Consider the following 13,437-nt stretch of genomic DNA (forward strand, 5'->3'; position numbering starts at 1 on the left):
CCCACGTTGGGCGCCAGATGTAAGAAATGCCACAGGAAGAAGGAACCACCCCTATGGACCGTTGAACAGGGCCTTTTATTGGGCGGTCGCTCTCGGGCAGAACTCCCGGGGGCGGGTAAGCAGGGAAGCGAGGGGGGTCTGCGAAGCAAAGGGAGTCAGCGGGGTAAAGGGAGTCTGCGGGGGAAAAGGAGTCTGCGGAGTCTGCGAGGTGTGAGGGGTGGGGAAGGGGTTTTATCGCCCGGGCCGGGGCTCCCATATAAGGAAGAAAACGCGGGCTCAGCGGTGATTGGTGTCCAAGGGCTCCGTGTCAGCTCCTGATTGGACGGTGAGGGCTTCGTGTTGGCTCCTGATTGGTCGGCTTGGTTGCCAGCCCGTCTCTGGGGTGTGTCTGCAGCGCCCTCTGCCAGGGCATGTCCCTACATGCCCAGGCATGCCTCAACACGCCTGACCTTTCCCTGACCTTTCATCCTGACCTCGCCCTGACCTTTCATCCCGGCCTTTCCCTGACCTTTCAGTGATGTCAGTAGTAATCAAGTAGTGACTTCTTTATTTCTCAAGGATGTTTTTCCTCTCAAAATAAGATTGGAAGACATTCAGGATCTTGTGACAATATCTATAATGTATATATCTGAGATTAAATAGATTAGCAATTTTTTGGTTTCATGGCCCCATTACACTCTTTAAAAATGTTGAGAATCCTAAAAATTCTTTTGCTTATATAGGTTAGATCTATATATGTTTATCATATTAGAAATTTAAACTGATAAATATAAAATATTTAAATATTAAATATTGAAATTTAAATTCACTTAAAATAATAACAAGATTATCACATTATAACAAATAGTATTAAAGTATCTTCTAACACATTAAAAAATTATTACGTTAGCACTGCTTATGTTTTTGTAAATCTCTTTAGTGTCTGGTCTAACAGAAAGCAGAATGCTGGTATCTACTTTGACATTCACTCTGTTGTGTGTGTTTTTTTTTTTTTAATTAAAGTATCTGAATTAAGTTAGAGCTCATCCAGATACTAGTTGGAAAAGGAGAGTACTTTAATAGTCTTTTTTGTTAAAACAGTATATTCTTTGGTGCTTTCCAAAACTTGACAAGCTATAGTTTTTTAAAAAAACTAGTTGTAATATGAAGTCAAAAACCGTATCAGTGAACTTTTCATAGTCTGTTTGATTAAAATCCACTGGTCTTACACTTTGAATGGATCTTGTACCATATATGCATTTGTAACATCACAGTTGGCTCTTTGGAAAGTGTTGTCTTATTCAACTTTTTGTGTCTCCCAAGTGCTCACACTTGGGCTTCCCTGGTAGCTCAGTTGGTAAAAAAATCTGCCTGCAGTGCAGGAGACCCAGGTTTGATCCCTGGGTTGGGAAGATCCGCTGGAAAAGGAAATGGCAACCCATTCCAGTATTCATGCTTGGAAAATCCTATTGACAGAGGAGCCTGGCGGACTACAGTCCATAAGAGTTGGACATGACTTAGTGACTAAACCACCAAATGCTAACACAGCAATAAATGATTACATTTACTAGCGTGACCACTGATCTCATCAGTAAATTTGTTAGGTATTGGAAGCTTTCAAATCAGTTCACTTCAGTATAATTTCAATCCAAATACAGATTTTCCAAAATCTAATTTTCTCTTGGCAGCTCAGATTTTATTATTTGTAACAATGAATATTGTTTTCCTTGAAGTGATAGGCTTTCTTTGTTTGTTTTTGAGAAAGTCTCTGCCAAGTGTCCAAGCCTGAATAATCATAGATCACGTCAGTCATTCCTTCAGGTGAAAGTGGAACGACAAAAGCTGGTAGTTCACCTCACAGTTCACACAGTCACAGAAGTGTTTTTCCCTGAGACATCCATCATGCTTCAGTTTACAGGAGTGCTTTATGTATACTCCTGTCATTGCACAGAATATTGCGGAATACAACATGTACTTGAGTCAAATATTTAATGCAATAAATGTTTGCTGTTTAATCAGCAGCATTCATAAGTGAAACTGACTTATTTTTAAATTTTTACTGAAAATATGTGACAGTAAAAAATACAATGACTAAAAGTACAGTGGCTGCCACTGCTGGCACTGTTTCTGTTTGTGCTAAGATGTGAGCAGTTTTACCCACTATTGCATGAACAGAGCAAATGTTAACACGTACAAAAGGCAAATACCGACTTGGTATTGTGTTATAAATATTTTCTTTACCTTGTGAGCCTCCCAAAAGGGTCTTAGAGATCTCCAGGAGTCTGGGGACCACCATTTGAGAAGTGCTTAGATTAATAGAAGATATCTGCGTTCAGATGAGTAACAGTATTCTGGCAGCTCTTGATCTGTGTTCTTTAACACGTCAATTATTTCTCTAAGATTCCTTTAAAATAAGTAAGCTGGGTCAATCCCTTTCTACTAATGTCTGTCAAAAAGCATGGTGTAGTAAAAAGTTGCCAAGTCTGATTAAGGAGAGGTGCATCCTCAAGCAGCTGGGGCACTAACCAGGCAGTTAAGTGCTTTGACCCTCTGAGGGGCTCTGATCCTTAATTCTAAAGTGGTTGTGAGACTAGTAGATTTCTCCCTTACCTTGTAATGCTCGCATTCCAAAATTCTAAAGCGACTATCTAGTGATATTCTTAAAATTGACAGCAATTTAGTTAACTGCTTTCTTTTTCTCTTTTAACTTTAACCCTTTTAGCTAAAACCGGATCTCCTTTAGTAAGTCATATTTTAAACATCCAATTAAGGCTATTAGGAAAGAGGAAAAAAAAATGAACCATTTCTCTTTAAAAGACCTGGAGTAAGATGAAAAAAATTAAGATTTGTTAAAGCTGGGTGATGGGTTCAAAAAGAGCCCATTATATTGTTTTCTATATTTTTCTATGTTTGAAATACTACAGATCAAAAATTTGTAAAAGAACAAGAAATGCAAAACTTAGAATTGATGAAAACAGTGAACTTCTAAAGAGTGTGTAGTCAGTGTTGATACCACTGAAGACAGTCTTCTCTTGTGTCTATCCCTTCCTGCTCTATTTTCTTGGTTTTTTGTCTGATTTTGCTACTGTTGGATAGGATAAAGAACTTTAAAATGGAGGTTAAAATAATTCAGTTATAGTTTTAACTATGCAACTAAATAACTGTTACCCACCTTTTCTTATTGTTTCCTAATCTGTAAAATATAAGTAATAATTCCTCTGTTTGGAAGATCACATGAGATAATGTATGAAAGTACCTCATAAGCCCTAAAGTTCTGAACATATTGTGAAGTTTTATTTTTTTTTAAGAGGAAAAAAATGTGATATGTTTTTATATGTGATTAAGTACAACCACATTCCCAACTGTTGCAGGCCACTCGACCAGATATGATCCGGATCTTGTCAGCAGCACTGCACGTAGTCCTGAGGAGGGATATGTCCCTGAACCGAAGACTTTATGCCTGGCTTCTCGGTAGGTGTTTGATGTGTGTGTTCTTATCTGGGAAAAGGATGAAGGGAAATTTTCCATACATAAGTATTATCAAGTTTATGTATGTCCTAAATGAAGAGACTAAAATTTACTTAAATAGACAACAGTAAACAAACAAACAAACAAAAAACAGTATCAGTGTATGATATGAAGAAATCGCAAAAGCTTCTTAGTTGAAAAAGCTATTTCAATCTATGGATCATGTTCCCTTTGCCAAGATTTTTTTCCCTCCGTATAAATTGAAGCTGTTATACTATTAAGTATGTAGACAAAGAAGAATAAATTCATAATCAGAATTATGACATAATATCCAAAACTTGAATCAGGACTTATACTGTTGTCCCACAAGGTACCTTGTCCCACTCAGGCAGTAAGTTACTGTGGACACTTTGTTTTTCCGTACTTTTTGTGAATGTTTGGCCTGTCTTTACGACTCTACTGCCCAGAGTGAGAAGACACAATACAACTTATTTTGAATTTTCTGAATCTTCAGTTATTTCATTGTTCGAAAAAAACAAGGCAATTCTGAAAGTATACTATGATACTCACTTATGTATTGAATTGGTTTCCCTTTATTAAACTATCTAAAATGATCTCTCTTGCTGACATTGATTGGGCTACTAATTGGTAAGTGTTTAGTGCTGTTTCTGATATATTTGTTGTTTTGGTATTTAGTGAACAACAGTTTTAAGAATTCAGTTTTAATTTATTTTACACTTTGTTTCCATGGAGGTTTTGATAACAACGGTGCTATCATAGGACCCAGAAGCACACGACACAGTAATCCTGAAGAACATGCCACTTACTATTTTACTACCTTTTCAAAAGACTTGTTGGTTCAGGTAATGGAGCTTTCTTTTTTTGTTATTCTATGACCACTGTAGTTACTCAATAAGTAATCTGTATGTCAAAGTCCTGCCTTCAGTGAATTAATTTACAGTTGAAGGGGTGGAGATAAGACTCACAGACCTCCTAAGAATGACTGTAACAAGCCAATGACTACAGTAAAATGAATAAGTTATGGTAAGCTAGACTCACTTCTGTGTAAGTCCTGAGATCTTTTTTTCATTTACTTTGTTTTCCTGACTTCATTATAACATAATTGCAGCCTCTCACCTGTCTGCCCCTGTAAAAGTTGGAACTCTTCCAAAAATAAGTGAGCGCCTATGTTACTTACTCTGAAATTCCAGGGAAATTTGGGTCGAAACAGGAATCTCCATGTGGAACAACTACTATTATGATGGAAATGTTACAATGATCCATAGGTTTATTTCATATTGTTTTTTACTTCAATTATGTTTATTCAAGATATCTCCAAATAAACTGAAGAAATACATGGTATCTGAAATATTTTGAAATGAGTGAGGTTATAAGAATACAGTTTTGAGTTATTGAAGGGAAAATAATGGTGTAATAGCGATATTACCATGATAACAGGCAGAATTTAGGGCATGTTGACTGTCAAGAGAAATGATTTTATCTTTTAGGAAATCAAATTCATAAATTTATTTTTCTAAATTTTCTTTAATTTTTCCACCTTCTTTCTAGAGACAATGTAAACCACTTTCTTTCAAGACAAATGAATATAATTATTTTCCCCCCAGCCAAGGAAAAAAGCCAGCTTTGGCAAAAGAGCTTCAGAAAAACAATAGGAGATGTAAATCTCTGTTTACATATGGTTGTATGTAAAAAAAATTTTTTTGTTGTTTAAGAAAAAAGCCTTTAAATCTGTTTACTTAGATGACTAATATACTTTTTCTCTTTTGAAGGCAATGGTGGGAATCTTACAAGTGAATTTATTTGGAGAAGAGAGCACTTTAATGCAAGATTTAAAACCTTTTCGTATTTTAATCAGTTTACTGGACAAACCTGAGCTAGGTAATATATGCTATCCTAAGGCATAAGATCACATGTGGTTGTTTTGTATTGCTGCATAATAAAAATAAGACAACACTTAGAAACATTTTCATATTTTGAGATGACCTATAATAGGTTCTCAATGATTCCTTGCTAAAATTCACCCTGGAAGAGAGGTCCCCAGCCTCCAGAATCTAATGGCTGATGGTCTGAGGTGGAGCTGATGTAATCATAATAGAAATAAAGTACACAGTAAACTTAATGCACTCGAGTCATCCCCAAACCATCCCTCCCCACCGCCAACCATCTGTGGAAAAATTGTCTTCCACAAAAGTAGTCCCTGGTGCCAAAAAGATGGGGGACCACTGCTCTAGAACATTAAGATACAGATATACATTCAACTGATGGGTTATCATATGTCTACCCTATACTACGTAGATAGCAGGGTCACTTTAAAGATGCTATCTAAGCTCCTCAATCCTGGCTAAGTTACTGAAATCAAAACATTGATGATCTGTCATGATTGTCTTATAATTCCCAGAATTCAAGGACTTAAGCAAAAATATTTTAGTCATATCCCTCAACTTTCTTCCCCACATCCTGTTTTTTTGTGTTTTCCCTTTCTTCATTGTGTATTTCTTATGTATTTGATCTATTGGAAAGACAGTTATGGAAGCTGGTACAGAAATTAAGAAAAGCCTAGGCAAAATAAAATGAAATAATAATAAGATATAATTTTATTAAATTATATATAGGTATTTTAGAAAATATGCATAAGTTTTCCTACCAACTCTTAAAATAAAGATGAAAAATTTTAAGTATGAAGATAGCTTAAGTTGTACCAATGGCTTTGAGAGTTTATCTTAACTATTATGTAATAATAGATGAAGTTCAGAAAATTTTTTAAGATTGATGTCTCTTACAGTACTAAAGGTTAGCTGTGTGAATTTTTGTATTGTTTTAATTAACAATAGTAATATAAGTTACATTAATTGAATACCCATTATATTCTGGAAAGTATGCTACCTATCTTACAACATTTTTCCTAACCCTTAATACTGATCGTCCTATAAGTTTATTCTTATTATCCTCATTCTACATGAAGAAATTAAAATTCAAGGGAGTTTAAATTGTCCAAGCCGAAAGAGCTTTTAACTGGCAAGACCAATTTTCCTGATTCTGTAATTTCTAAATAAACATTTGTTCAGTTATTTACTATTTTGTGTTAGCGTCTCAGGATGTGAAGTTTAGTTTCACTTCTGGAAAAAACATTATTTTTTCAAAATACTTGTTTTAAAGCATACTTTAATTGTGTCAGTTTATAGATAGTCATGATTTATAATGTTAATTATTATCTTTAATATGTGTATTAATTTTAGGACCTGTAATCCTAGAAGATGTCCTAATTGAAGTGTTTAGAACGTTATATTCTCAGTGCAAAGCAGAATTGGATCTTCAAATGGAACCACCCTTCAGCAAAGATCATGCTCAGTTAAGCAGGTAGATTACCAAAAAATTAAGCATGACACAAAGGTCCTCATTTACTAATACTTAAAATGAGACATTGCTGTATGAAATTTGTGTTATGAACGAGTAACTTTAAGGTCTTACTATATTTTAGAAATATGAACTTTCATAATTAACTGCACTGACCTTTCAAACAGATATGACTGCTGTGTAGCCACCATCTTCCAGGGTTGGCTCTCAAGCTCACCAGTTTAGAAAACTAAATTTTAGCCATTAATGTGAAGATATAGGTTCCAGAGAATTCATTCACACCTATCAAACTCACAAGAGATTAGCTGCCACATATCAGTTAATAACGAAAGCTGTACCTTGTTTGGTAACCAGGACTAGTAGTTTGCATGGAGGAGTGCCTCTTGGTGCCTTGGCATACTCAGGAAACCAAAGAATAGATCAGAGAAAGACTTGGACAGTCATTTCAGATGAATCAAAGGGCAATAGGTGTTCTTTACCGACTTTTTTCAACTGATTAATTATTTCCTCTTTCAGATTGTTTATCTGTGTGTGGGGGGGGTTAAGTCACTTGAGTTGTGTCTGACTCTTTGCAACTCTGTGGACTCTAGCCCACCAGGCTCCTCTGTCCATGGGATTCTCCAGGCAACGATACTGGAGTGGGTTGCCATGCCCTCCTCCAGGGGATCTTGCTGACCAGGGCTTGAACCCTCGTCTCTTACATAAGTCTCCTGCTTTGGCCAGCAGGTTCTTTACCAGTAGCGCCACCTGGGGTGGGGTGGGGGGTGGGGGTGGGGTGGTGTGTGTGTGTGTGTGTGTGTGTGTGTGTGTGTGTGTGTGTGTGTAATGGCTGGGACAAGTCAGATAATGTTAACATATCCTATTCGCTAAGTCAACGGTAGATACATATTGACACTCTCATTTTTTCATTTCTTTTCTGCTTTAAGGAGCATACTTTTTTTTCCCAGTATCACCTATCATTATGACAAAGGATTCAAGAGAGCAATTTCTTTTACATATTTTGCATGTGATTCAATTTATTTGGCCACACTGTGTGGCTTTTGGGATCTTAGTTCCCTGACCAGGAATGGGACCCAGGTCCTCAGCATTGAAAGTGCAGAGTCCTAACCACTGCACTGCCAGAAAATTCCCACTTTGCATTTTAGTAGTGTCACCTTGGTGAGACTTTGTAGATGACCTGGGCTTTCCTAAAACATACTTTTATATATTAAAGCCGTTTAAGACAGTTTTTGCTTTCTAGTAAGTAAAATCCTCTCCAATTTTTGTTTGAGAAGTAATTATTGACTAACCTGGTACTCTGTGTGTGTGTGTATATCAGTCACTCAGTTTTATCCCGATTCTTTGCGACCCCATGGACTGTAGCCCACCAGGCTCCTCTGTCCATGGAATTCTCCAAACAAGAAGACTAGCGTGAGTAGCCATTCCTTTCTCCAGGGGATCTTCCTGACCCAGGGATTGAACCCAGGTCTCCTACATTGCAGGCAGACGTCTGCTTTACTGTCTGAGCCACCAGGGAAGCCCACCTCGTACTGTTTCATTTTGTACACTGCCTGATAGTTTATTTTGTCCTCTAAAATATTTAGGGCTTCCCAGGTGGCTCACCTGCCAGTATAGGCAACAACAGGGGACATGGATTCGATCTCTGGGTTGGGAAGATCCCCTGGAGTAGGAAATGGTAACCTGCTCCAGTATTCTTGCCTGGAAAATTCCATGGACAGAGGAGCCTGGTGGGCTACAGTCTGTGGAGTAGAAAAGAGTCGGACACAACTGCGCTCCTGAGCACATAGAATATTTAATTAGCTTTGTGCTATAACATGCTTGTTTTAATCGACAGTACCTCTCTCTATATAAAAACAATTGTTTTATTGTTAAGGTTGAAAGGAAATGGTAGATAGGTGAGTGTTTAATAGGCTACAGGGTTCCCACTTGAAATTTCCTGGTGGAATTTTAGTAAGAATGACTGTTCACAGTATTAGTTCTTTTTGTTACTGAAACTCACAAAATAAACTTAACCTTTCTCAAACAAATCCTGAATAGTGCAGGAAAGCAGACAAAATTCTTTCAGAATCAAGGCTGTCAAAATCAAATCACAGTTCAGTTTACATGTTCTAAGGAAAACAAAGGAATTTAATGCCAAATTCACAATCAGGCTCTCAGAATAATTCAGAAAGAACTTCCTGTTCTGTTGGAAGCACAGCTTTTTCTTTTATGCAAAGCTGATTTCTGAGCTTAATCATACATTTAAGTTATGACAACTCAAATTTGGAAAAATAACTGTGCATAAAGTGATAAAGTGGCAGAAGATAAAAATTGCTTGTTGCAGCATTGTCATTTTCAAGTTTTCTAGGAACATGTACTCCCCTAATAACTTTGCGGTCACATTTAAATTTGAAAATGTAAATGTTAACATTTATCAGTTTTTGTGTTTTTTTTTGTTTTTTTAGTAAATTAAGGGAAAATAAGAAAACTGCAGAACTGATTAAAACTGCCAACCTTCTCTTTAATTCCTTTGAGCCTTATTATATGTGGGATTATGTTGCACGTTGGTTTGAAGAATGTTGTAGGTATGTTAAATTGTTTTATTCATTTTAATCTAATAGTCCTTGTTTTTTGAGTTCTTGAGTTTAATGAAAAGAATAGTCTTTTATACAGTCTAGTACTACTACTAACAATTATTATTTATTTAATGGCCATAATCTGTCTCTACTGTGTCATTCTGGAATATAGAATCATTGATCATATAATCTTAGCTTTGAAAAGGAGCTTAGAGATGAGTTATTGAGTCAATAGCGTAGATGAAAAAGATTTTCCCTTTCCCATCTATAGTAATCTAGGTTCTCATTCTTGTAGAGGAAATAGCAGATTTATGGCTGGTCAGCACATTCTCCCAAAATGCTTCTCATTTTGAGTAACAAAAAATTCCTTGGTCGCTTTTGTGTTTATAAAAACATGGAAGCAGCCTATATTGTTATCCACCCCTTAGGACTTACAGCTTAAAAAATGCTCTGAAAACCCAGTAATACTAGTGACTCAGTAGAATTTTTATCAAAAAATTTTTACCAAATCCTCTCAGAACCAGATTAATTAAACTTCAAGACTCAAGGGCATATAATCAACAAGTAAGCGTTTATGATCTTGGATTTAGAAGTCTTTTAAAACTATAAAGCATTAATGCATTTAATGATTTAGAAAGTTGCATGCTTACTCATTGAACTGCTGCCTCTAGACAAAGAGAGAGTCCCTGTCTTCAAAGAGCTCATAGGAAGAGCCAGTAAGACGTGCACATGCTTATTCATAGTATTAAAGGCTTACAGGTACCTTAAGAGAGAGATTATGATGTGATAGGAATGTAGAAAGGCAATGCCAAAGAATTCTCAAACTACCGCACACTTGCACTCATCTCACATGCTAGCAAAGTGATCATCAAAACTCTCCAAGCCAGGCTTCAACAGTATGTGAACCATGAACTTCCACATGTTCAAGCTGGAATTAGAAAAGGCAGAGGAACCAGAGATCAAATTGCCAACATCCGTTGGATCATCAAAAAAGCAAGAGTTCCAGAAAAACATCTACTACTGCTTTATTGACTATGCCAAAGTCTTTGACTGTGTAGATCACAACAAACTGGAAAACTCTTAAAGAGTTGGGGATACCAGACCACCTAACCTGCCTCCTGAGAAATCTGTATGCAGATCAAGAAGCAACAATTAGAACTGGACAAGGAACAACAGACTGGTTCCAAATCAGGAAAAGAATACGTCAAGACTGTATATTGTCACCCTGCTTATTTAACTTATATGCAGAGTACATCATGTGAAATGCTGGACTGGATGAAGCACAAGCTGGAATCAAGATTGCCGGGAGAAATATCATTAACCTCAGATATGCAGAGGACACCACCCTTATTGCAGAAAATGAAGAACTAAAGAGCCTCTTGATGAAAGTGAAAGAGGAGAGTGAAAAAGTTGGCTTAAAACTCAGCATTCAGAAAACTAAGATCATGGCATCTGGTCCCATCACTTCATGGCAAATAGATGGTGAAACAATGGAAACAGTGAGAGATTTTATTTTGGGGGTCTCCAAAATTGCTGCAGATGATGACTGCAGCCACGAAATTAAAAGATGCTTACTCCTTGGAAGGAAAGTTATGACCAACCTAGACAGCATATTCAAAAGCAGAGACATTACTTTGCCGACAAAGATCCGTCTAGTCAAGGCTATGGTTTTTCCAGTAGTCATGTGTGGATGTGAGAGTTGGACTATAAAGAAAGCTGAGTGTAGAAGAACTGATGCTTTTGAATTGTGGTGTTGGAGAAGACTCTTGAGAGTCCCTGGGATAGCAAGGAGACCCAACCAGTCCTATTTATTTATTGGGAGAACTGATGTTGAAGCTGAAACTCCAATACTTTGGCCACCTGATACCAAGGGCTGACTCATTTGAAAAGACCCTGATGCTGGAAAGACTGAGGGCAGGAGGAGAAGGGGACGACAGAGGATGAGACAGTTGGATGGCATCACCAACTCGATGGACATGAGTTTGGGTAGACTCTGGGAGTTGGTGATAGACAGGGAGGCCTGGGCGTGCTGTGGTTCGTGGGGTCACAAAGAGTCAGACACGACTGAGTGACTGAATTCAACTGAACTTTCTGCATTCATATTCACATGCACACACACACACACACACACACACTGGTGCTTGCATGCATGCATACACACACCCTTCTTTATTTGACCTAGAGTACTCCCTGAAGAACATTAACTGCACCTTAATTAACCTGGACTGTTCCCTGACTGCTGCTGAGCCTTCACTCGTGCTGTCTTGTAAAATACTCTTCTCCCTCGCCCATCTGGAAAGGTTCAGTAAAGAGGTTCAAATAAAGGTTCAGTAACGGTTCAAATCTGCGTCAGAATCTGCTTCTCATATACTGACATTATTTGTCTCTACGCTTATATTTCTTGCTGGCTGGGGACTGCATCATCTTCTTGTCTTCAGGGTGTAGGGCAGTGTATGATCATTTAGCATTAATACAATTTAATGTGCATGTTTGTTGGAGGAATTTTCAGTCTCTACTGCTTGGATCAGAAGAGTCTTCCTGGAAGAGATAACTTTTGATCTCAAACCTTGAAGAATGGCTGTGTTCTGGATGTGAAAGGATGAGGTTAGGGGAGGATGACAGTCCAGAAGGGCAAGTTGGTATGAACAAACGCTGGAAATCAAGCAGCAAATAATGCATTTTAACTAAGAGAGGAAATGTATAGTGGGGGAAATGGGAAATGAGTCCCAAATAGAACCATCCAGAATACTTGGAAGTTCAGGATGGGGGTTCCAGGGAGAGGTTCAGCCTAGGAATCTTGCTTTGGGAATGTTCCATGCAGTAGTGTCCTAGGGGAAAGGGAACATACTTCACCACAAGAACTGAATTAAGTGCATCCCAGTGTTGATGTGACTCACATTAAAAAGGCAACAGTGTAGTCACATGTGTTCAGATCACTTGATAGTATACTTGATAAAGTGAATTTTGTCCTTTTAGGAGGACACTGCATGCCAGACTTCAGACTGGGCCTGGAGATAGTAGTGAGTCATCTGAGTTACAGCTGACCAGTTTCTGCTTACTGGTGGATTTTTTGTTGGATATAGTTTCTTTGGTAAGATCACCTTGGTAAAAAAATATTGGGGAAATGTAATAGCACAGCTCAAATATTTCATGTTGAAGATAGACCTCATCTTCAAATAAGTATCGTTTTTAAAATTAAATTGATTTTCCTTTTGGCCTAGCTTTTTAAATAAAATTTTTCAATGGTTTTGTCTTCTGACCAACATAATCTATAATATATATATAATTCTTATATAAGAAATAGAATTTATTTTGTAATTGCATGTTATTGAAATCTTATATGTTTAGTATATAGTAGTCTATTGCTGCCTTTGTATTCATTAATGATTCTATTAAATGAATACTGTTGGAAATCTTTTCCCCTTTTCTCTCCTCAATTCTTTGCTTTCTCCTTTTGAAGCCTACTAGAAGTATGAGGGTGCTGTGTCAGGTATGACATTCAGCCTGTTTTGTTTTTAACTGATTGTTTACTTTTTTATGTTATAATTTCAGTATTATAAGAAGTAAAACTGGGGTTCTTCTATAATACATGCTTTGAAATACTTAAATTGAGATTTTTGGAATAGAAATTTTATGTCATTAGTAATAAATGACCAGTGTTAATTAAGAGCATGATACATATAAAATTATTTCCTTTTTCTGTATATAGATTAAAAACAACATAACTGTGGGGTTATACACTGTGTAAACTGTTGTCATTTCACATTTATTTTCAGGAGACGTACATTGAAATCCAGACAGAACACTTACCCCAGTTGCTGCTCCGAATGATATCCGCCCTGACAAGCCATCTCCAGACATTGCACTTGACCGAACTCACAGATTCACTCAGGCTCTGCTCAAAGATTCTTAGCAAGGTTCAACCTCCTCTGTTATCTGCCAGCACTGGAGGTGTGTTGCAGTTTCCAAGTGGGCAGAACAACTCAGTCAAGGAGTGGGAAGACAAAAAGGTAATGTTTCATAATTATTTTTCGTTCTAAACCAAATATATTTCTTCAAG

General features: G+C 37.2%; 1 protein-coding gene across 1 annotated transcript in view; it reads left to right on the top strand.

The window, feature by feature from the left end:
- Positions 1-13,437, top strand: part of DOP1A (DOP1 leucine zipper like protein A) — a 129,505-nt gene that overhangs the window by 60,934 nt on the left and 55,134 nt on the right. Inside the window, exons 7-14 of the mRNA XM_052645494.1 lie at positions 3,351-3,450; positions 4,201-4,310; positions 5,238-5,346; positions 6,705-6,825; positions 9,267-9,386; positions 12,354-12,468; positions 12,838-12,867; positions 13,154-13,387. Of these exons, the coding sequence (XP_052501454.1) occupies positions 3,351-3,450; positions 4,201-4,310; positions 5,238-5,346; positions 6,705-6,825; positions 9,267-9,386; positions 12,354-12,468; positions 12,838-12,867; positions 13,154-13,387 (939 nt within the window). The remainder of the gene's footprint in view (positions 1-3,350; positions 3,451-4,200; positions 4,311-5,237; positions 5,347-6,704; positions 6,826-9,266; positions 9,387-12,353; positions 12,469-12,837; positions 12,868-13,153; positions 13,388-13,437) is intronic.

Source organism: Budorcas taxicolor, chromosome 9, assembly GCF_023091745.1.
Source record: "Budorcas taxicolor isolate Tak-1 chromosome 9, Takin1.1, whole genome shotgun sequence".
In the NCBI taxonomy this organism is placed as follows: Eukaryota; Metazoa; Chordata; class Mammalia; order Artiodactyla; family Bovidae; genus Budorcas; species Budorcas taxicolor.